Raw genomic sequence first — 23,097 nt, 5'->3', positions numbered from 1 at the left:
TTTTTTTTTTTTAAATTTTAGGACTCATGTATTGGAACTCCGGTTACAATGCGAGTTGACCCAAACGGTTTCTTTTTATACTGGGTTGATCAAAATAATGAAATGGACATTTTGGATATCACCACCATCAAGGATGTAAGGACTGGACATTACGCGAAGAAGCCCAAGGCAAGTACATTCAAAGCGTTGATAAAAATAATTCATGCACATATTTAACTTTCGCTACTCTACTAATATGTATGTAACATCGAACGGAGTTGAAGGATCGAAATAGCTTGAGTAAGTCCGGAAGTTAGTCTTTGCATTCGTAATGACAAGGCTAGAATTATTTAAGTCAAGCCTCTCCGTACTCCCGCGCTTATGTGCTTGTTGTCGCTTTTATTTATAGTTAATTGGAAAAAAAGAAGCCCGTCTAACGCGTGCATAACGATTATTATCAATATTCCCCTAAAGTGAATGTAGACTTGTTTGTTTCTATGCAGATAGGGGGCTCCTTACCTACACACCCCGATACGAATAAAAAGATTTTATGTTATCTCTAGACTCAATACTAATAGTAGACAATTTTTGTTTGTCTATCACGTATTTAGGATATCAAACTTAGGCAAATCGTTACGCTGGGATCTCAAGATACGTTAGAAGAAAAAACAGTAACTGTTTGCCATGGCCCGGATTTCGTCAATAATACTTTTGTTAATTTTTGTTGCACCAAAAAAGAAATTGCCCAGGTAAATAATTTGAAACGTGAACCGTTAAATACACATTCGTACATATTTTTTTCTATGCTTATAAATATTTTACTGTGTACATTAAAGAGAAACCGATTTTATATATAGTTGTACGAAATTTTCTTAAATAAAACTTAGCACTGGTGCGATGGTGTGATGCGATTGGCTTACAGTTTATTTCAACTTAACGGTTCAGTCAATATGTTTTTAAAGAAGGCCCATACTAAGCTTTGTCTTCAAATAGATAAAAATGGCAAGATACCAGTAAAAAAGTGAGTCTAACTTCAATCATTATGGCATTGTTCACAATGATTATCATTAATTATCATTAATAATAATTTTAGCATAGTCAAGCTATTTGCGCAGCACAAGGATGATCGAAAACGAGTTGAGAAGGCATTGGAGAATATTGGATTACCATCTGGTAAAATTGAAACTGTCGCTGTTTCAAAATTTTCATTCGAGGAATTTTATAATTTATACAAGAATTTAACCCACCGTAACGAAGTTGAAAAAGTGTTCGACTGCTTGTACGCTTTCATAAAGAATTTTTAAAAATTCATTTCAATTAATATTTAATTCAATCAATTTCAGAGTTGGCAACACCAAGCGGAAGTACATGACAACAGATCAATTAGTGGATTTCCTCAATAAAACACAACGCGATCCTAGGCTTAATGAAATTTTATATCCTTACGCGAACACGCAAAGGGCCAAAGAGATTATACAACAGTATGAGCCTAATAAATTCAATATTCAAAAGGGTTTGCTTAGTCTCGACGGATTTTTAAGGTAACATTTATACCTATACACGTATATTATAAATAATATTTTATCTTAGCTTATATTTACTAATCAACCATTTGGACATGTTTACCTTCAGTTAAATAATTGGTCTTAGTGTCCATTTGAGGTGATATTATTATGCGATTGTATTATGAATAAATCATTATTTTATGTTCGTCCTTTAAATAACACTTATGTAACAATTAATAATTTCATATATTAGATGAAAAATTTCACAAATTTTTCAAAATATCTTCTTCTTGTTTCCAAAAAATGTCACTCTACATGCGAGAAAGGTGTTAATGAAAAGTCTTATGTAGCTTAGTATTTTTGTGCAAATTTTATTAATTATTTCTCAGTTCAATACCTAAGAAGAGTCGGAATATATTGAATCAATATTTTTTTTAAAAACATAGTTCCAAGAAATAATATTTGAGAACCTATTATTGTGCTAATTTTGTATCTGATCAGCATATGTGTTTGAGTTAGCTAAGCTAACTCATCTACTAATGAAAAAACCAACAACTGGAAATGTTGATGCGAAATTAAAAAAAAACAGCCATAAACTGTAAATGTAACACTTGTTGCTGCCAATATTTACAAGCATTAACTCAGTGCATAAATATTGAATTCACATCATCACCACACTATTACCAGAGAGAATATATAATAGTAACTCACTCCCAGTTATAATCAGTAAAAGTTCATATTAGTACAACGTAGATTTGCACAGTGCTTTAAAAAATGTTTCGTGAGATGGGGATGATCTTGCTTTTAATCGAAGAAACCTTTCCGTACTATCAAGATTTGCAATGACGTAAGCAGCCTTGTACCACATATTCAAGATACTTTTTATTTGAATCTCTTTATAGATATTTGATGTCGGAGGACAATCCTATTATGGCGTTTAATAAACTGGATTTGTGTGATGATATGGAACAACCTCTCTCGCATTATTTTATTAATTCTTCGCACAACACCTATTTAACGGGACATCAATTAACTGGTAAATCTTCGGTGGAAATTTATAGACAATGTCTTCTAGCTGGTTGTAGGTATGTCTTATGCATTGTTAATCGAAGCTAAGACTATCAAATTTGTTTTCCTAAGATGTGTAGAATTGGACTTTTGGAATGGCCGCACCGAAGAGCCAGTCATTGTTCATGGCTATACATTTGTGCCCGAAATTTTTGCGAAAGACGTTCTCGAAGCCATAGCTGAAAGTGCTTTCAAAACATCAGAATATCCAGTGATATTGAGTTTTGAAAATCATTGCAATCCTAGACAACAGGTAAGCTAGAGAAAAATGTTCTTCAAAAATTTCGAAAATTTTGTAAAATATCGGAATTTGCTGCAATTCAACTTGCGCTAAATTTACATTGTGTGTAGAATTTATTAATTGTTGATTCAAGCTTTTTATGTAAATTAGGCTAAAATTGCAAATTATTGCCGGGAAATATTCGGTGATATGCTACTAGATAAGCCCATTGAAACGCATCCTTTAGAACCAAATGTTGATCTACCGCCTCCATCGCTACTTAAACGTAAAATTATTATAAAAAATAAGAAAAAACATCATCATCATCACCATCATCATCATCATCATCATAAAAAAACTGAAAGTAGTAAACAGCTAACATCCCTTAACTCTGGTAAGTGTGTGCCTGTGTAGCTTGCAGGTAAACAACTTTATACTTATTTTTTGAACATTAAATATATTTTAGTGGACGTTGCGAATAAATCGACACCAGTTTCACAAGGCCCGGTAATGGACGGTAATGGCCACGATGGGGAAACGAACATCCATTTGGAAGCGGGAACCAACAGCGGTGTACCACTCTTGCAGGTAGGCTTACGAAATAGACACATATTTCATTTGTTTTTTCAATATATTAAAATTTGGAAAGAGAAATGACAAATAATATCGAATTTCAAGCTCCTCTTATCAGAGAGAGGTACTTTTCTCAATCCATATATAATAATATATATGAAATTTTTTTAGCAAATGCGGCAAAGTTCGAAGGACAGTACAGGATCATCGGATACGGAAAGTTCAAGCGAAGATGATTCGTTGCCTGCCCCAGTCCTAGCTCTTTCCAGTGGAAACGAGCCACCTTCAGAAAAAGTGCAAAAAGAAACGGAAGCTGGAGCAGAGATATCAGCCTTGGTGAACTACGTGCAGCCAATACATTTCAGCTCATTTGAGAATGCAGAAAGTATGTATATAGCAGCATATTAACTTTCTCAAATAAAATGAGACAAGATTTTTGATTCAATAGAAAAAAATCGTTGCTACGAAATGTCTTCATTTGATGAAAAACAAGCTACAGCATTGCTTAAAGAGCGACCTATTGAATTCGTCAATTACAATAAGCACCAATTATCTCGTGTATATCCAGCCGGCACTAGATTCGATAGTTCCAACTTTATGCCTCAGGTAAGTGTTCGATACAATAGCGGAATTAACTTTACTTTAAATCTCTGATATTGTAGTTGTTTTGGAATGCGGGCTGCCAACTGGTAGCGTTGAATTTTCAAACTTTAGATCTAGCTATGCAGCTTAATTTGGGAATATTCGAATATAATGGTCGATCGGGCTACTTACTGAAACCGGAATTTATGAGAAGAACTGATCGTCGTTTGGATCCTTTCGCCGAAAGTACGGTATGTATCTTGAAGATTAAATTTGCATAGTTTTTGCAAAACCCTTTCTTCATTCTCTCGTCTTAAATACATTTGCACTAATTTCGTGCGAATATTTAAAAGCAATAATAACCCACAAAAAATTCTTGACAGTGTTTGCGAGACAATTTTTGTCAATTGACGAACTTTTGAATCAAAAAATTTTTTCCATCAGTTGATTTGAAAACTGTAATTATTGTTGTTGAGGTATTTGCATAAGTCTTAGGAGGTCTCAAGGTTCTCTCAAGGTCATGGCCCTTGCGTTCATTTTATCTTCACTGAAGCATTCCAAAATTTTCCCTTTTCCATATTTCAATGATAATTTCATCTTCAGATGTTGTACTTTGCTAAGCTAAGCATATATTTTTCTGAAATCTTATAATTATTGATAATTATTAAAACTTTTAGAAAAAGATCGACACATATTTCCTTTACACTCCATTATTCATTTATTACCCTTTTTATATACAAAAAAAAAGGGAAAGATTCGGTTAATTTTTCTTTAAAATTCTTTAGTTTACTTTCTACTTATATGACTTATCTGTTGGTCTGTCTTTATTTGTGCGCAAGGCAGTAATAAAGAAAAAATCGCACGACACTGCATATATTATATTTTTATTATGGTTAGGTAATAAGTAATGTAATATCAATTCCGCCTGACTTGGCCAGTGCACCTGTGTTCTTCAAAAGAATTAAAAATCGGTTTTTAGCTCACTACTCATACACTATAGTAGATAAATGTACACAAATTTAAAAGCATATTATGTGGGCGATGTAGTGCCTGTACGAATTCGTCTACCCAATATTATAGTGTATCAATATTTGACTATTTTTTCAATACCTTATAAGGCGCAGAAATAAGTTTCAAAATCCCCATAAAGTATAAAAATTCTTGGTCAGTTTCAGATTTGAAGTGCTCCTAAGTATGTCCGTCTGTTCACCTGTCCATCTGTTCGTCTGCCCAATTGTGTAGTATCAGTGGTAACGATTCCAACTTTCGCCTAAAACAATTGCCTAAAAGATGCGAACGAACTTTGACTCGCCTAAAACGACGACACGCCAATGCGACAAAAAGTTTTATTTTGGAAATAGAAAAAATCGGCTGCATCCATTCTCTACTATAAAGCAGTTCTTTCGTCTTTTTAGGATAACGGTGATGGGTATAAAAGATTCGAACACAACCGAATAAATTTTCTAACTTGCTTCCTTTATGTTTATTAGATAAGTGTGATTTAAAAAAAAATTTTGTTAGCTATAAACTTTTAAAATGAAATAATTGATAACAACTCTCTATAAAGTAAGCGTCTTTTATGATTTACAGCTAAACTTGGCAGCCAAGGTGCTTAGAAAAATTTAATATTATTTTGTTCGCAATAGTTTTAGTGATATTTGCCTAATATCGATATACGTTGCAAAGCATTCCTAATAGCTTCTTCGCTTTACCGATTCCACATTTTCAATACTTATATATAGTATATATATGTAAATAAAAGACTCGACGAACTATTACTTATTGATTTTATAATTGAATACGTGTCGTAATATATTTATTACAAATTTCATATAAAATTGACAAAATATATGCAAAACATTTACATTTTATTTGCTATTTTTTACATGCGCCACATTAACATTTAACATTTTGATACTGTTAAAGGGAAGAAAAACAGGAACATCGGACATCAGCATAGAATATCGATATGTATTGTAACATTTATTTTTAAGTAATTGGTTTATGTCTTTACTTTAGTGAACTAAGATTGAAAATTATAATAAGAAGTAAGATAACAGATCGATAAAAGCCTGTAACATAAGTGTTGAATTGAGCTGTGAATCTTAACAGATCGACAAAAGCCTATAACACAACTGTTGAATTGAGCTGTACATCGTAACAGATTGACAAAAGCCTATAACAGAGCTGTTGAATTGAGCTGTAAATCGTAACAGATCGACAAAAGCGTATAACACAACTGTTGAATTGAACTGTAAATCGTAACAGATCTCATAATTACGAAATTTGAGATTAAAAAAAATAAACTACGAATATGTTGGAAAAAATATTTTATTTTGAAGAAAAAAAGATATGCATCCGTTAACTTAACGGGTTTATGAAAATAATTAAAACAAAGCAATAACAGCAATTCTGTTGCCTGTGTTGAAAGAATTTCGTGCGCTGTACTTTTAGCATAGCTGAGAAGATCTTCGTGAGTAACATAAGAGAGACGCAAGTCTTTTACTTACTCTCAATCTGTTCTCGGCTCCTTTTTCTTTTTGCATTTTGATACCAGTTTTCATGCACTTTCTGTAATGAGATAAATTCATACAAAGAACATATTTTATCATTGCATATGCCCGCCAAAGAGCCAGCGGATGTATGCAAATTTATAGCAAAGGAAGCAGCAAATGAATTGCTTTAATGATAATGATAAATGTTGTTGTTGTAAGTTTTCCATTTCAGAATAGAAAATACAAACATTTCACTTAAGATGTATGATGCTCTCTTTTACAAATCTAATAACAAACTGTAGTCAATCACATATACAATCCCGACATTGTAATATGACAAATGAAATTACGTCGGATGGTATTATTTGGTAAATATTATCAGCTTTTCATTTTAAAAAGAGTCTTACAAGTGGGGTGTAAACGTTTTTGCATCGTATGTGTACAGCGTTGTTGTGTGCTCAAGAAAACATTTCATAGCATTAATCATTTTTGACAGAATTTCAATGAACAGAGATTTGACCTGAGCTTGGTAAAGAATTTTTTTTTTTTTTTTATTCCAAGGCCACTTAAATATTACAAAAGTATTTCCGTGTTAATCAATAAATAAAATCTATTTTATTAATAGGTGGATGGGATAATTGCCGGTACTGTTTCGATTACGGTCCTATCGGGACAATTTTTATCCGACAAGCGAGTAGGTACTTATGTCGAAGTGGATATGTTTGGATTGCCCGCCGATACAGTGCGTAAGAAGTTTCGTACTAAAATTGTTCGCGATAACGCAATTAATCCTGTTTATGATGAGGAGCCATTTGTTTTTAAAAAGGTATGTAGTAACGGAAGTAAGTTTACGTGAAGTGATCTTAATTAAAAACGCTCAGGTTGTTTTGCCGGAATTGGCCAGCATAAGGATAGCTGCTTATGAAGAAGGTGGCAAACTTATCGGACATAGAGTGTTACCTGTTATTGGTTTGTGTCCGGGCTTTCGTCATTTAAGTTTGCGCAATGAATCGGGTCAACCATTAATTCTAACCTCACTTTTCCTTTGTATCATCGTAAAAGATTACGTTCCTGATGATCTATCCAATTTCGCCGAAGCCTTAGCTAATCCTATTAAATATCAAAATGAACTAGAGAAACGTGACAAACAGTTGGCAGTATTAACGGAAGATACGGAACCAATAGAAGAAGATCCAGCTACTTTGTGTAAGTAAAATAACACATCAAGTGAATTCGCAGAATATTCATCGGTCGAATAAACAAATTCATAAAAATTTTGAGAACTTTCTGAAAATATATTTTAAATTCTTTTAATAATTGATCTGATCAGTTTATTTGATTAACTTTTAAAGAAAAAATTTCTTCAGAAAGCAAATTACTTTCTAAAATAATTTATGTTAGTTATCGCGACAATAAGGTCGAATTTTCTTTATGCATATACTTTAATTTAATCAAATTTTCGATATTTGCTCAGGTGGTCATAAAAAGATCGATACGAGACCGATAGAGTCCATGGCTCTTAGCCCTAAACATAAGACGAGTTTGACAGCTGCAACAACAAATGTTGAAGTTACGGGCGAGCATGATTCCATCGAGTCAGCTGCAGCAATTACTTCAAGTATACAGCATCAGCATTCTTTGGACTTAACTGTACAAACCTCTGTAAAACAAATAGAGACTTCACAGTTCGACGTAGACATTTTAGAAGCCGAACCATTAGAAAAAATTTTCGAACATAAGCTGGTGCGTGAAAAGCGATTAAAGATGGAAAAGAAATTGGAATCTCTACGTAAAAAGCACGATGAAGAAAAAATAAAAATTGTCGAATCTCAATTGGGATCGTTGGAAAGGAATAGAAAACAAAAATTTGCTATTACAAATAAGCTGGTGAAACGTTTAAGCAACAAAAGTTTGTAAGTCATTAGCCCTTTTCCTTAATTCAAAAATATCATAAACTTTAAAAAAAAAAAAAGAAATTGTCTATCATCCTACAGTAGTAATCATCGAACAGAAGTGCCACCTTGTGCGCAAGGCTTAGATAATAAAAATAAGGATAGCCCAGCTTCGAAAACTCAATCAGAGAAATTATCAATTGCTTGCCACGAGTATTCCCAGAAATACCGTGAAGTACAAGAGAAATATTTTGAAAGCGTTTACGCTACAATCGAAGAAATTATGATACAATCACAAGCCAATCAAATGAAACAGCTGAAGATATCTCTTGACAAAGTTACCAGCGAGGTTATGCATTCATTGCAAGAAGCTCGAAGAAACGAAGTTAAAAGTTTAACTTCCGTTCACAGAGACAAAGATGAGCTCATAAGGTGGGAACGTAATAAATTCGCTATCAAAAATATTCTTGAACAGTCCGCACTAATTTCAACATATTTTCAGAATGAAACGGGAAGTGGCAAGCTCTGTAGTGGAACGTGGTGTTGCGGAGCGAGTGAAATTGAAGCAGGCTTTCGATAAGCGCCGAGAGGAATTGCAAAGGGAACATGATGTCGTACGAAGTAACTTTGCTGATCATCGAGCAAAGGTGAATAGAAGTACTTTGTGATCTGTGTCAGTCCATTTATGTGATTTACAAATAAATGCTGATGTCCATATACGCATATGCGCACCATTTTGCACTAAACTTATCATTTGGTTAGGCAAAGCAAAAAAATCGTTTCAACAATTTGTTGAATTTTCAATTTAATAAATTAGTCAGTCGATGCTTGTTTGTTATAATTTTAAAATTTGAAGTAAGAGTATTGAAGGTGCCAAGCTAACTTTAGATAGCGCTCAGATTAGTCCAACATTAATGAAAGACAAGTCACTTCTCGCATCCTAATTGCTTATGGTGGTAGGGGGACCATTCAAAACTCAAACGTTACCATAAAAAAAATAAAAAAAATAAATTAACATTTTCTTTACTTTTTTGCAGGCAAAGTATATTGTAAACCAAAGTTGTGAGTCATCAACGTGCGCTACTGGCAATGGATTTCTTGTGCTTTTCCTAAACTCAAGCAAATCACAAAGCAACAATTTGGCCAGTGGAAGCAGCAATCAATTGTCTATATCACCTGCACGTTCAAATGACAGTATCGGCAAAAGTTCGGATTGTGAGGTTGCTGCCCTGAGTCAAATCGAAAGTTAGATTTATCTCAAAGTTCTGAAAGTTACAACAAATTAATTAAATTCGAATCATTCATTCATTAGTTCTTTCTAAAGTTCTAAAGGCGAAAGCAGCATTCGGCCTATAAATCCAAGTTTCTAAATTAATGAATCATATGATATTGCTCGAGCGGCAGTGAAAAGCCGTAGGCTTCTTTTTAAATTTCGATAGATGGGTATTAAACATGGACCTAGATGTGTCTAAAGTAAGTAAAAAAGTGCTGGACTTGAAAAGCAAAGGAATTCTTCGAACAGATTAAGGCTTTTTAAAAGAATGTATTTTTATTTTATTATTGGGAAATGAGAAGGCAATATCATACATATATATATAGAGAAGGCAGACCCCATTCACATATAAATGTAAATAAATATAAATTTAAAACAAATAAAAATATAATTTGAATTGTACGTTAATTATTGTCAATCTCATGTAATTAATTTCAAAGTGGTTGTGTTTTCACTTCAAATGTATATTAGTGTTGTTCGTTACTCCTATTTTATTTCTTTAAAATTAAAAAAAAAAAAAAAAAAAAAAAAATATGTAAAAAAAATTTATATTGTAAAACTAGTTACATATTAAAATGTTCAAATGAAATTAAATGAAATATAATCGTCATATATTTATAGTTATTAGTCACATGTGAAAGCAACTAGTCGATCAATCTCAGATCAATTTTATTTATTTAATAACGAATTCTTTTTACTATAAAATTGAAAAATCAAAATGTTTAAGAAAATTTGTATACGATTAATGATGATCTTTGTGACACTGTGCACACCTTCAAACGATTATTATATATTGTGTATATTGAATTAATAAATTAAAAAAAAAAAAAAAAAAAAAAAAGCAAATATTAATAATGTCATTTCGCCTCGTTCTTGTCATTAAATGTATTAAGGTAATTTTCAAATCCTATTTTTCCTCTACTTCCCCATCAATATATTATTTTGCCGTGCATATTTAAATAATTGATAGATTTAATGCGATTGGACAATCACTTCAAAATTAACTCTCAACAATTTGTGAATATAAGGGCTAATAAACTAATCAAGACGTGGCACATCTTTATTTATTTATTTATTTTTATTTTTTTATTTTTTTTTTTCTTCGCACGGAATAAATTATTTAACATACATGTGCATCTCTGCGAATTCCTATAATCTACTTGCGTAAATTCATTTAATTGAATTTTCCGAAAATTTCCTTGTCTCGTCGTACACAATTATGAAAAGATAATTTTATTGAAAATGAAAATTGCACATAAATGTATAAAAATATAAAACTAAACTAAAACGCGACAAATGCTTGCATCTTTCAATGGAATTATAGGCAAACGTACACGGTACCTATGGATAGTAATGTAATGTAAAAAATAAAAGATTTTTTTTTTCGAAATGTAGATGTAGATGTAGATTCTCACACATCGACTTTTATTGCTCCTTAACATTGTATGTCATTTTTATAGTTTTCCCCATTGTTAAAAGAATTCATTTCATAAAAATGGCTCGTAGTGGCTGTTAAGCTCCACACATTAACTAAACTAAACTACAAATTTTGCAAAAAGAAGAAAAAAAATTATTTTTTCGCTTAATTAATATTCTAAGCCTTTTCGAATAGATGGAAACAGTAAAAGAGTGTTTCTTGAAATTTCGGTCAAGCATTTCAAACGCTGTTTAGATCGAAAGAATCTCTGCTGCTGAGAAGTTTCAACCTAATTGCTCTAATACACTAACAGATGTCTTCACAAGATATTTATATTCATAAAGAACCATTACGAAGAAAAAATATATTAAGGATATTCAATAGGCTTCCATGATGAGCACTTTTATTTAATCAATTGTGGAAGTTGAGGAAGTCAGAAGAATAATCTAATCGGAGTGCATTCTTTCCACCTGAAAAGAACGGTGGCCTGTCTGTGCGTATGTTTTGCGCTACTGTATATGTATGTTAATCAATGCTTGTATACTTGAAAGTCAAATAACTGATCATTTATTTTTAATTATTATCAAAACGGTGCAGCTGACTTAAATTAAATAGTATGTACAATGTGTAGTATTCGAATGTAATAAAATTGTAAGAAACAAACTGAAGCTTCAAGGTAGAAATTATTGATCTATAATGAAATGTTGCGCGTTTGATGTTAATGATCGAACACGTACGTATACCGTTGCATTTTATTTCATTCTTTCAGAAAAACTTTTCATTCAATTATTTTCTAATCATTGCATTGTTTAACAAGTTAAGTAAGTATATATGTAGTTATGTTGAATACTATTTTGCTGTTATTTTGCTTAAAGAATAAATAAATGTCAAGTTACGATAAATGTATTACTTGAGACAAATTCAGATGAATTGCGAAATTTATTTCATCTTTCCGATCTTTTGTCTCAATCTGGTTTTTTTTGTAGTCTTATTTATTAAAAAACAAAATAAATAAATAAAAATAATTTACTAACAGGGAGTAGTTGTGATAAATTCATTTATAATATTTGTTCATGCGGCGAAATATTCAGTTCGGGTAGTTCACGTTAAATATATAAAATATGTCTGGCCCTTCTTCCTCGATTGCTTCTCGTATTTTGTAGATTGTTTCTCTCATACTGCACAACCCCAGTCAGGGTTAGTACAACATTTGATTGTTTCTCTTCAGTTCTATGACCTTTTCATTTGTTGTCTTCTTTCTGTACATTGAAAGTACATGTAGTAGAATGTAGATGCCGTCGAGTACATTAGTGAACTTCTTATGCTGTTGGGTATACTCAGTTGAGAAAATGGTTTGCAACAGCACCGCAACAACACAAATAACTTGTTATTGTATGGAGTATACTGCAATAACATAATGAACTCTTTTTTTCTGCAGTGTGTACTCAAATAGTTTGCAACACAACCGCTACGCTACAATACAATAGACTTCCCATACTGTACGGTTATACTCAGTTTAGAATTTGGCTTGCAACATTATCACAACAACAAAATTAATTTCCTATGGTGTTATGTACATCGCAACAACACAATGAACTTTCTTTACTGTACTGTAGGGTATATTGGTATATGGAAGCTATTGCCACTTGATATTTTCTCATAATTTTTAGTATTGATCGACATCTTTTTTATCTTCTTTTTGCATTTTCAAAGAGGACAATAAATAAATCCAGCCGCACTTGCAAACAAAACGACGACATCCCTTCGAACACAACTCCCTTGCATTTAAAAAATTACTTAAAAAACACCGTAGTTCATTGTTTTAACTTTGGTTTAATGAATATGTGACAGTTATTTTGTTATATAGACAAACATACCGAACAGAGCCTTCCAGCCACCTTGTCCACATTTCACTAAGTCAGTGTGACACGGGATTAATTGAATCATTTTATATATAGTTGCAAAAAATGAATATCGAATTTAACCAATGGGAAGACTTGTACTTTTTTTCATTTTTTTTATTTTTTATATGTAAATCAATTAAAAATCTTTAAAATCACTTTTGTTTTTTCAATAAAAAAAAACACTATTTAATATTTATGCCTTCAACAATAACTATGCAGGCTATAAAATTTCTTATGGAATTAAAGTATTTGCACCAAAATCATGCTTAGCAAAGAACCAAATACAAGACCGCAACTTAAAGAGGCGATCATAAAGCTGGAAGCCGTTTCCTTTTCACGTCTTGTAACAAACCTAGAAACAAAAGATAAAAAATTCGTTATATGTTTTGATTCAGAAATCGAAATTCGTTATATAATAGTTTATCTATGTAAAAAACAAACAATTTATTATTCCTTCCGCCCGAGGACAAAGTTGCATAAAATGACAAGTTACCCTCATACCATCTGCAATCCAATCCAATCAATGGATAAACCTTGTTCGTCACTATTTCTAATAAGAAAAATAATATTAAATAGAGTTAGGGGATCGATGGAATTTTTCCTCAACTTTCATGCTAACATGAACATATTACCTAAAACTTCAGTCGCAAATCTGTTTTTTTTTCAAGGTTCTACGAATATGACAGCAGACGTGTTCAACCGGACCGTACAAAAAAAATATTGAACATTAAAATTGATAATAGTTTTATCATGGGGCTACTATTTGTATGTAGCTTTGCTAAGAAATAATCACTTGTCATAGAGAAAAAGAGGAGTAAAGTTCGTTGTGTTCATGTTCTCCCACGTTTAAGCGCGTATCTAATGAAAATTTGATATGATAGGAAAAACAAATAAATGTACAACGTAACTGAAAAATAGTAAAATTGTTTAATGATTTTTAAAAAAGTTTTTCTTTATATAGATTTTGAAAATACAGAACCCGCATGTCCCGCGTATTGAACAGAAAGAAGTATGCGTTTTCGTTCACCTTATTTAGTTGATAAAAACATACCTGGGCGCCATTATAAGTAAAATGTTGGCTAAATATCCATTACTTAAAGCAAATGTCGTCATCAGAACAATAAAAATTGTGTCGGAATGTATCCACACTGGCAAAAAGTTGTGGGAACTGCTATTGCAGCATAAAAATAATGGTATATAAAATGTACGAAGGATAACCATAAGCAGAACCGTGTAAGCGTTATTTTTGGGCTAAATTTAAAAAGCATTTGAGTTAATAAATAACGTCACTGCTTCTTGAAATGCGTACTTGTACCTTTTCACACATGCCTGCTATCACTCGCCCAAAATAATCGCCAGAATTGAATATCAAGTAGTTAGCAACCGGCCTGAAATAAATATCTGCACATAATAATAATAAGAAAGAAAATGATTAAACAAACGAAATAAAAGTAAAAACGCCCCCTTTTGGGCAGCCATCACAAAAGCTCCAACAACAATCTTTTAGCTAAAGCTAAAGTTATATTTTTGTGTCTCTTATCGGGCATAAATTATTATGTGCCGATCAAGAAATATGCGGGAAATAATTGTAATTGTAACTTGAAGCATCGAATTTTATCAATGTTTATGTGAATGTATTGAGGCTTTAATGAGGCTAAATATTGCCCAATGCAAATGTTGCAAGTATGAAATATGATGGCGAGTATAGAAATTACCATTCCATGCTTTCCCTTCGCCATAGCTTTCTGACTGCACTAAGACAGTTATGGACGGATAAACCGATAGAGTTGTAGTAAAAAGTATACAAATTGTTACGGCATGAATGTAGATTTTGCTAAAAACGGTTGTTACACATAATTGCGCAGCGTTGTCGTCGCCAATGACACCATTCACCATATACGGAGCTCTTATATTTTCCTCGACATTAAGGTAATACTGAAAAAACGGTTTACTTTCCATGATGGCGTAACAGACAATATTCAACAGTATTAAGACACTTCCTACAATGAAGAAGGTAAACGCCGTTATCGTGGGATCGCCGGCACCAAGAGCCAAAACAATTATGAATGTTAAAGCCGTTAAAATTCCACCTAAAGCCTGGCCGGATACCATTGCCGTCATATACTCCGAAGGGAATAAACCAGCTACGCCAAAAACCCCTCCAGACATTATGGCTGAGCAAACTAAAAAAGCAAAAGCAAAAGCAATTCATTTCATTTCATTTCGGAACTGTATTCTTTAAATATGATCCAATATACTCTACTTACCATTTAATATAATTACTATAAAAAGAGTTAATGCAAAAAATAGCTCTTGCCAGGCATCTGTGTTAAGTTCGACGAATGCAGTTGTTATAGCAAATAAAAGAAGTATAACGCAGAGGGTACCCAAAATTTTAAGACGTACGGGTACGCGTTGACCAAAAATAGCGTTCAATACAAGAAAGCTGGTACCAGATATAGACGCCGTTATTGTCAGGTAACAAGGGAAACTTTTCTGCAACGGACTTAAATCGGCCAATTCTGCATGGCTAACATTAAGGCTTACGTTTCGAAATTTGTACATCCAATACTTGAACGATGATAAAAAAAAAAAGATTAATTTTGTATTTTTGTAAATAATAAGCAAACGTAACGATTTTATATATACATATATATATAATGTAATATGATATAACAGCTTCATAGGAAAACTTACTGAAGAGTAATTTATTGACTACCATATGGATCTAATTTTTTTTTGGGCTACAACTCTTAATTAATATTAATTAAACGCAACTAATTCTTGAATAAATTATTCATTTTTTTTTTCTTAAGGACTTGATTATATTCGCTGTTCTACGCACAAAAATTATTGATCGATCGGCTCAGCAACCGACTATCGAAAAAATTCGAATTCGAATGCGAATTCAAAATCCGCCTAACGATTAGGCGAACAAGCAATTTCTGAGTATAATAAAATATAATAGAATAAGTACATGTTCACTAGGTCGACCATTAGAGACTCAAATCATTCTCAAAATTTTCTCTACGAAAATCAAATATATATTTGAGAGCCACCCAAAACGACCCAGAGCATAACAATCTAACAAATATGCGGACAGATCATTTCCGAAGGTCACAATGCATAATAAAATTAGTGAAGAAGGAAATGCAAAAATGATATACGAAATTTGAGTATTTTAGAGATTTTTTTAAAGCAATACTCCATTGGCTACCTTAAAGGTGTTGTTGTGTAAGCTAATTGCGGACGGGACATTTTCTATGAAAATCGAATCATCGCTAAGGCGAATAAAATGTTATTTGCTTTCATTTAAGCGAAAAGTTTATTGCTAAACGGCTACAAATGAAATGCGATTTGTTCTCAATAATTGAAGGGCGTACGAATTATTTAAATACTTACATCTTCCGCTGTTATAAAGAAATTCCATGGTGTCATTGTTGCAATTCCCAGTAAACAGAATACAAAGTACGTGTAGTTCCATACATCCGCTGGAATATCGGGTGATACAAATATATCATTGTCCTTATCCCTTTCCAGAATCTCTTCATTATACTGCGTTTCACTTGGCAAAGGTAATGTTGCGGGTGCGAATGGTAGGATAAAGTCTGCATCTGTTGTAATAGATTCAAAAAATAAATTTCTTAGCATTTTAAGATATGTGATAGCGTATGTCTAAGGGGAGGATTGTTTCAGCAATTGATGGCATTAGGTTGAACTGTCAGGCGCTTCAACAAGTATGAACTTGTTCGCTTACGAGAAATAGCATTTCTGGCACTGAGTGCGCACATCAGGCGGAATGAGTTTTAAGATTAGCGAACTAACATTTGGAGATACGAAAAGTAAAAAATGCAAAAAGTACGCAAAAGTTGTCTTCTTTATGTAACACTGCGAAGATCAAGAAAACAACATCGCAAATGGCAGTGCGCTGGATTATCTCGTTCCGTATCTGCTGATGTAACAAATGACAGCAGTTGAACCTGACGAGGATATAAACAATGCGGTGGCTGCAGTATGTCACACTTATTTGCCAGCGAATGGACCGCCAGAGATTGCCTGCTAATCTCCCTAATTTGTAAGAGATCCCAACAATTCCAACTTGATTGGATATAAGAAAAATGAGGCATGTACCGGCGTAGGCGTTAATTTACCACCAATCACTTATCATTTATGTTTGCAATAAAAAACGGTTAGTTTCTTTTGTTTGATAAAGTTTCTGATAAAATTTATGGGCATGTGCTTACATTCACTTTGTTGATGAAAATTGACCTCATCGTTATCGTCATCATCAACAGCTAACTGTTCGTTACTGAGAAGTTTACAGCGTTCACTAGTATCATCAATATCATCGTATTTTAACATTTTCTATCATTTCGATCCACAAGATGAACTTTCAAACTTGCTCTATTTATTTGCTTTTTTTTTTAAGCCTTTGTTCTGCATTGAAATTGGTTTTCTCCTTTATTTGTTTTGTTTCATGAATTATAGTTTTTAGGGTTTTCGTGCTCATAAAATAGTTGATTTGATAAAAGTTGAAAGTAATATCCGCGAGATATTTAGAAAAATCTCAATAGATTATAATTTCAATTTACATATCCGCTACCAAAGGAAATGAAAGGTAAACGAGCCTAAATATTATTTTCCATAAACAATAAATTAATAAAAATAAATATCTTCTTTTTTTTTTTAAGAAAAAGGCTAACGGCTATCCCCTGTTCCCCATGGCGAAACTGTTCCCCTAAGTGTTAGTAGATCCAATGTTAATACCAGAAATAACTTTGAAAGTATATATTGACCTAAAACGATCTATAGGTAAAATATTGTTGCAAATATTATCAATATTTCTCCCAATATTATAAATATTTTAAAGGAAAATTTTAACTTAAACCGCCTATTGGCGGCAGAAAAGATAGGAGTAGAGATAGGTTTACTAGAATTACGATTCATCTAATCGGATACCGTCAATGAAGTCCATCCCGCTTACTTCGTCTAAGATCTTTCTTTCTTTATGCGGATTATAGAGGAAAATAAGAAGATTTACAAGATATCAAGTTTACTGCAGTCATTACCATTATCATTAATATCATCGTCTTTTAATATTTTCTACCAATTTTTCGTTTTTTTAAAGCCTTTGTTTTGGATTGAAATTATTTTCCGCCTTTGTTTGTTTTATCTCATAAATTGCACTTTGCAGGGTTGTCGTGCTACTAAAATAGTTGACAGCAGTTCTGCTGAAAGTATCGTTAGCATAAACTGCAGTCGAGTGAATTATTGTTTTTTATTTGGAGCAATAAATTTCCGGTTCTATTTTCCTTTTTCCTTTAATTAATGGACACAATTTATTTACCGACCTCTTAGATTAAATAATAAAACCTTACCTTATCGTTCACAAGCCAATGCATTGAAAAAATCTCTTATGAATTTATCGAGTGATGTTTTAGCTCAAATCCATATTGAAATTCTTTTCAATCAAAAAAAAAAAAAAAAATTTTTTTTATTGAAAACTTCGTAGTTATTCTAAATCGGTCCACTTTAATTTCAAGTCTAAATTAACAATAATAAATTATAAACTAAAAGTGAAACGAAACTTAACAATATCTATTTATAAATGATTTTTGACCAATATTTTCGAAAAAAAAAAAAAAAAAATTAATAATCTAAGGAGCAACTTCAGCTCAATATTTTTAAAAATCCAACGCCATTACTAGCTATCGAGCTATGGTATCGGTTTTTATACTACTATACCACTTGCGATGCAGGATGTGTTGCGTTAGTGCGTACATATTTGACACCCAGATGGGCTTAAGATAGACCTACCTTTTATTATATTGATCGGTTCAGAACCACTTTCTGAGTCGGTCTAAGCTTGTCTGTCCGTCCGCTCTTGGGCCATGTAATTTTGTGTTTAATCTACGCGTTGACGTATGTTGACGTACTTTGACCCACTGCAGTAAATTTCCCCATAATAATTCAAAAATAGCAAACTATACGTTGAACGTAAGATTACAAGATTAGTAGATGGACCGACATGCTTAGATCGTTTCAGAAAATGATTCGGTATAACAAAAGTTGGGTCCTTCTAAGCATTGATTCATGCCACATGTAGGGCATAAATATTGTATCTAAAATATAAAAGGCAAAAAAATATTTATTTTCCCAAAAAAAAAGTTTATTTCGCAATTTTTTCTCTTTCGAATGTGTCTTAGCTGTCGGATATGAAACATATCCTAAAATCTTAATACTGGAAGTTGATTGTTTTGGAGAAATTTAACTGGAATTCGAAAGTTTTCGAAGTTGAGTGTCATCGAAAGCAACAATTTTGTTTGTTGCCAAAATTACAATTAAAATTAGCGAGGGATGGCAGTGACGTATTGAATACTTTAACGACCTCTATTAATGCTTAGTAAATACAAGGCTATGCTTTCGTCGTCTCAGAGGGCGAGGGCGAGGCACAAAAAATAGATAATTAATATATTACACTGCAAAAGAACTTGAACTTGGATAAGACAATAAACAATATAATATATATAATAAAAAATTTGCCTCTTCTGAGAAAGGTAAGGTTTATTCACGTATGCATTAATGCACCTGCTAAAATATTTGCATATATTTGCTGCAGATGGCGAGTTAAAATAGTAAATAATAACGGCAAAATAATTTATTTGAAACGAATGATGCAATAACTTAGATAAGGCATAAAAAAAAAAACTATATAGAAATTTTGAAATATTATATTTTGTGGGTTTCGTCTAAGAAAAACTGGAGATATTACATAATTAAGAATATATTTTCTAATACAAATTTGATGTTCTGCGAATATTTTTGAAATATTGGCCACAAATAGCTATAATATCCACTCTAATAGCTAGACGATGCTTTAACTCTATTACTGGAAAAGAATACTTATTTCGAACTAAAAACTATTTGTGGAATACGTTTGACTTTCACGATCGAGCGAGATTTTACAAGAATATGCGGAAAAAAGTTAAAAACGACAATAACGGTTTTGCATATACTTCGACAAGCAAGCCGTCTGAAAGTCCCTAAGGGGGCGCATAATAATATCCAGGCTGGCGGTGGAGTGCTTTCAAACACTGGTTGAGCTTGGCAGGCATAATGATGTGGACTTCATTTCGTTGCTTGGTTATTTGACAATGGAAACCGAGGGGAGACTGTAGGTCTTGAACGCAGACTGCCGATGGCAATATGCAGGACAACGGCAAGCAAAAAGATTTATAAAACCTTCTGATAGGGCAAACAAACTACTGGAACTAAGTAGAAGCGACCTGCGTTTTTTTACCGACTTCTACACGTGCCATAATTCCCTCAGGTATCATCTGAAAAACATGAGCATGTTTGATACCGATTCATGCAAACTCCGTCAAGGCACGAACGAAACGTTCTATCATATTCTATGCGATAGTGAGGCCATAGGCAGAATCAGACACCAATGTTTGGCGACCACTTTACTACAATGGACACGGTATGGTGCATCGACCCAAAGAAGTTGGCGGCATTCATAAGAATACTAAAACTGGAGGGTTAGGGGCATGGGCGCTTGTAATATATCTTCTAGGTCGCGGTACGTCTTGGCCACGTAACTAATAATACGACAGCAAAAGTATAAAGTATAAAGAGTCAAATATTCTCGTGAAAAAAAAAAAATTCATTGAAGATGATGTACTAAATATATTAAAGATCTGGAGCAAAATTGTAAAGCTTGCTTGACGGTCAATAACTTAAGCTCCTCCGGTAGCCATGAGTTCATAAGTCTGTGCGAACTTTCATATTTATAGCGCAAAACTGCTGTGTCTACAAAACGCCAAAGATGAAATTGTTGAACTATACCGACACCGATAAGAAATGTTTACAGCAGAGTATTATGAAAGTAAACGTAAATTAAGTATTAGGAAAGTAAATTTGGATAAGATTATGGAGAAAGCGAATGGCGTGGTTTACTGCGTTAACAGTCCTATGGTGCAAAAAATCGAAAAAGTGCTTGGAAATTATTATTAAATCGACTGAAGAGATAGCTGATAAAATTTTGATAAACAAGCAAGAGCTAATAAAACATTCATACAGGTGTTCGATATTCCTGCCCCGACATCGTGCCGATTCAGGGTATACTACTCGGAAAAAGAAAAAAACTGTTTAAATTGCGTAAGATAGGACTAAGGACTAAGGACTAAGGACTAATTTTTAATATTTCATTCATTTATTTAATTGTTCAATTCTGGAATTTAAACAATATAGTAATAAGATAATATGAATATCCGCCATGTGCATAAGCAATACAAGCAAATAAAATTAATAAGTATGTAAATAAAATAAGTATTGTACATTAGATAGGAATAATCTATTGATACAACACAATTTTTTTTAATAATCAAAAATTTCTTCAAAATAAACGATGAAAAGAAAACAAATTACATTTACTACATATGTGTATAATGTTCGAATTTTTCAAAAATACGCACAGTATGCATGCATACTATAGCGCATATTCACATAGAAACATATAGTTGTATATGTTTGTGCTTAACAGAATCTGTGCGTATACGAATGATAAGAATGAAAGAGCAAGCTGTCAAATGGCTGCTAATTAACAGCATTACTGCTACTGGTGATATCAGATATCATAAACACAAAAAGTGCCTAAAATTTTTCTAATCTCAATTTTGGGCAAAATATTGGAACATCTATGCACTTCGTTGTCGCTGCATCCGATATAAAGGGAGTAAGAGAGAGAGAGAGAGCAAAGAAACTGAAACGAACACAATCACTAAATTACGTACAGCATAACGGTGAAGATCACGTACTATGAACACGTGTATTCAACGGTATTATATCTGCTCGTGCGTGCATTAGCGCTGCAGTTTTTTTTTTTATTTTTTTTTTGCATGTGTGCGATTCTGCGCACTGTTTACTTTTGGTAGTTTGATGTGCACGTTTTTTATAAATACATTTTCTTTTTCTATAACGCATTATCTTTGTGGCATGCTTATGTTGGCATTTTTAGAGATCAGTGAATTTCTTCCTTAATGAATTGATTTTGTCACGATCTGCATGACGTGTTACACCATCTTGCCAAAGACATCGTATAATTTTGGGCATAAAAAATCAATTATCGTGATCCTCGAATGTTCATCATCGGCGGTAACTCCAATGCCTCTCGAAAGTGGCATTTTCGTCTCAAAAACAACGCCCAAAAGTTGTTTTTGTACTCATTAAATTCTTTTAGGAACATCAAGTGTGTTCTCTTTACACCATATACGGGAACCGACAAACGCAAACAGGAGCGAGTATCATTTACATTTAACTTTGCGACCACAAAATGAATAAACAATTTCTATAAATCCGTTTTTCTCATTCTTCATTGATTCTTCATTCTTTCCTTAACGAAATTTTTAGGCGAAGTTCGAAGACGACAAAAGGAATTTGGCGATTTTTTTTTATTAATCAACAATCCCATACGTCCATGCCATTTGCCCTATAGAAGATAGGTGTATGATTTCCCTTACAGAAAAAAAATGTTGCCTTCAAATATGCATGTATGCATGTATTGAGGGCGTGGAAGTGTGCAATCACTTATATCTGTTAGGCGTTAAAAGAATCGTGTGCAGCAATATCGGAAGAATAAAGAGAACGTACCCTTCTGTAAAAAAAAAATTATGACTTTCGCATTAAATTATACACACACACACACACACACAAAAATATAATTTTTATAATTTATTTCAAGGAGTATAATTCGTTACGGTTTTGCAATAATACACAACAATACATATTTTCTTAATATTATTATTATTATTATTATTATTATTATTATTATTATGTTCATCGTTATTTTAAAACAAAACTCAATAAAATACACATATTTTATATTTAAATTATCTACAAAATATTTTACATATTCTTTCTTCGTATAAATATTATCAAATACACAGTTAATGTACAAATATATATATATACCTTTGAATATTTACAAGAGAAATGAAATTTTTTCTTATTTTGCCTACTTCTCCTCAATCTCACCGCGTTCGCACTTACCAAAACTGAATTCTGGTCTACTATTAGCCTTAATACGGAAAACTCGACTATGATACAATTTTTATTTACATATCGTATAAGCGTACTAATGAGATAACTTTAAATTATTCTTATATATATATATATATGTATATACATA

The 23,097-nt window shown here is 32.5% G+C and overlaps 2 protein-coding genes across 2 annotated transcripts in view; one reads left to right on the top strand and one right to left on the bottom strand.

Annotated features, from left to right (window-relative positions):
- LOC119632832 (1-phosphatidylinositol 4,5-bisphosphate phosphodiesterase classes I and II) overlaps nucleotides 1-10,113 on the top strand; it is a 17,550-nt gene extending 7,437 nt beyond the window's left edge. The window contains exons 3-21 of the mRNA XM_038025954.1: nucleotides 22-168; nucleotides 591-728; nucleotides 867-1,000; nucleotides 1,073-1,258; nucleotides 1,323-1,520; nucleotides 2,387-2,569; nucleotides 2,625-2,805; nucleotides 2,944-3,166; nucleotides 3,239-3,360; nucleotides 3,517-3,730; nucleotides 3,794-3,951; nucleotides 4,008-4,178; nucleotides 7,048-7,248; nucleotides 7,304-7,628; nucleotides 7,897-8,335; nucleotides 8,396-8,746; nucleotides 8,817-8,961; nucleotides 9,352-9,559; nucleotides 9,627-10,113. Of these exons, the coding sequence (XP_037881882.1) occupies nucleotides 22-168; nucleotides 591-728; nucleotides 867-1,000; nucleotides 1,073-1,258; nucleotides 1,323-1,520; nucleotides 2,387-2,569; nucleotides 2,625-2,805; nucleotides 2,944-3,166; nucleotides 3,239-3,360; nucleotides 3,517-3,730; nucleotides 3,794-3,951; nucleotides 4,008-4,178; nucleotides 7,048-7,248; nucleotides 7,304-7,628; nucleotides 7,897-8,335; nucleotides 8,396-8,746; nucleotides 8,817-8,961; nucleotides 9,352-9,559; nucleotides 9,627-9,670 (3,768 nt within the window). The 3' untranslated portion in view covers nucleotides 9,671-10,113. The remainder of the gene's footprint in view (nucleotides 1-21; nucleotides 169-590; nucleotides 729-866; nucleotides 1,001-1,072; nucleotides 1,259-1,322; nucleotides 1,521-2,386; nucleotides 2,570-2,624; nucleotides 2,806-2,943; nucleotides 3,167-3,238; nucleotides 3,361-3,516; nucleotides 3,731-3,793; nucleotides 3,952-4,007; nucleotides 4,179-7,047; nucleotides 7,249-7,303; nucleotides 7,629-7,896; nucleotides 8,336-8,395; nucleotides 8,747-8,816; nucleotides 8,962-9,351; nucleotides 9,560-9,626) is intronic.
- A 2,920-nt stretch (nucleotides 10,114-13,033) lies between these two features.
- On the bottom strand, nucleotides 13,034-17,399 carry LOC119633289 (equilibrative nucleoside transporter 1). Its single transcript, XM_038026774.1, has 7 exons — nucleotides 17,153-17,399; nucleotides 16,311-16,522; nucleotides 15,176-15,479; nucleotides 14,624-15,091; nucleotides 14,224-14,309; nucleotides 13,960-14,159; nucleotides 13,034-13,260 (listed from the first exon to the last, which is right to left on the bottom strand). The coding sequence occupies exons 1-7, from the start codon at nucleotides 17,268-17,270 to the stop codon at nucleotides 13,149-13,151; spliced, it is 1,500 nt and encodes a 499-aa protein (XP_037882702.1). The 5' UTR covers nucleotides 17,271-17,399; the 3' UTR covers nucleotides 13,034-13,148.
- Nucleotides 17,400-23,097: the final 5,698 nt, after the last annotated feature.

The sequence above is a fragment of the Glossina fuscipes genome, unplaced genomic scaffold (assembly GCF_014805625.2).
Source record: "Glossina fuscipes isolate IAEA_lab_2018 unplaced genomic scaffold, Yale_Gfus_2 2, whole genome shotgun sequence".
In the NCBI taxonomy this organism is placed as follows: domain Eukaryota; kingdom Metazoa; phylum Arthropoda; class Insecta; order Diptera; family Glossinidae; genus Glossina; species Glossina fuscipes.
The sequence above is the reverse complement of the archived record's forward strand: the minus strand, read 5'-3'. Positions and strand labels throughout refer to the sequence as shown.

Excerpts from the sequence above, each read along its gene's own strand:
- LOC119633289 (XM_038026774.1), bottom strand. The coding sequence starts at position 17,270 with ATGTTAAAATACGATGATATTGATGATACTAGTGAACGCTGTAAACTT. Across the intron at positions 15,092-15,175 it reads TATAGTAATTATATTAAATG|TTTGCTCAGCCATAATGTCT; the intron begins GTAAGTAGAGTA and ends TTGCTTTTTTAG. Across the intron at positions 13,261-13,959 it reads TTACTTATAATGGCGCCCAG|GTTTGTTACAAGACGTGAAA; the intron begins GTATGTTTTTAT and ends TTTTGTTTCTAG.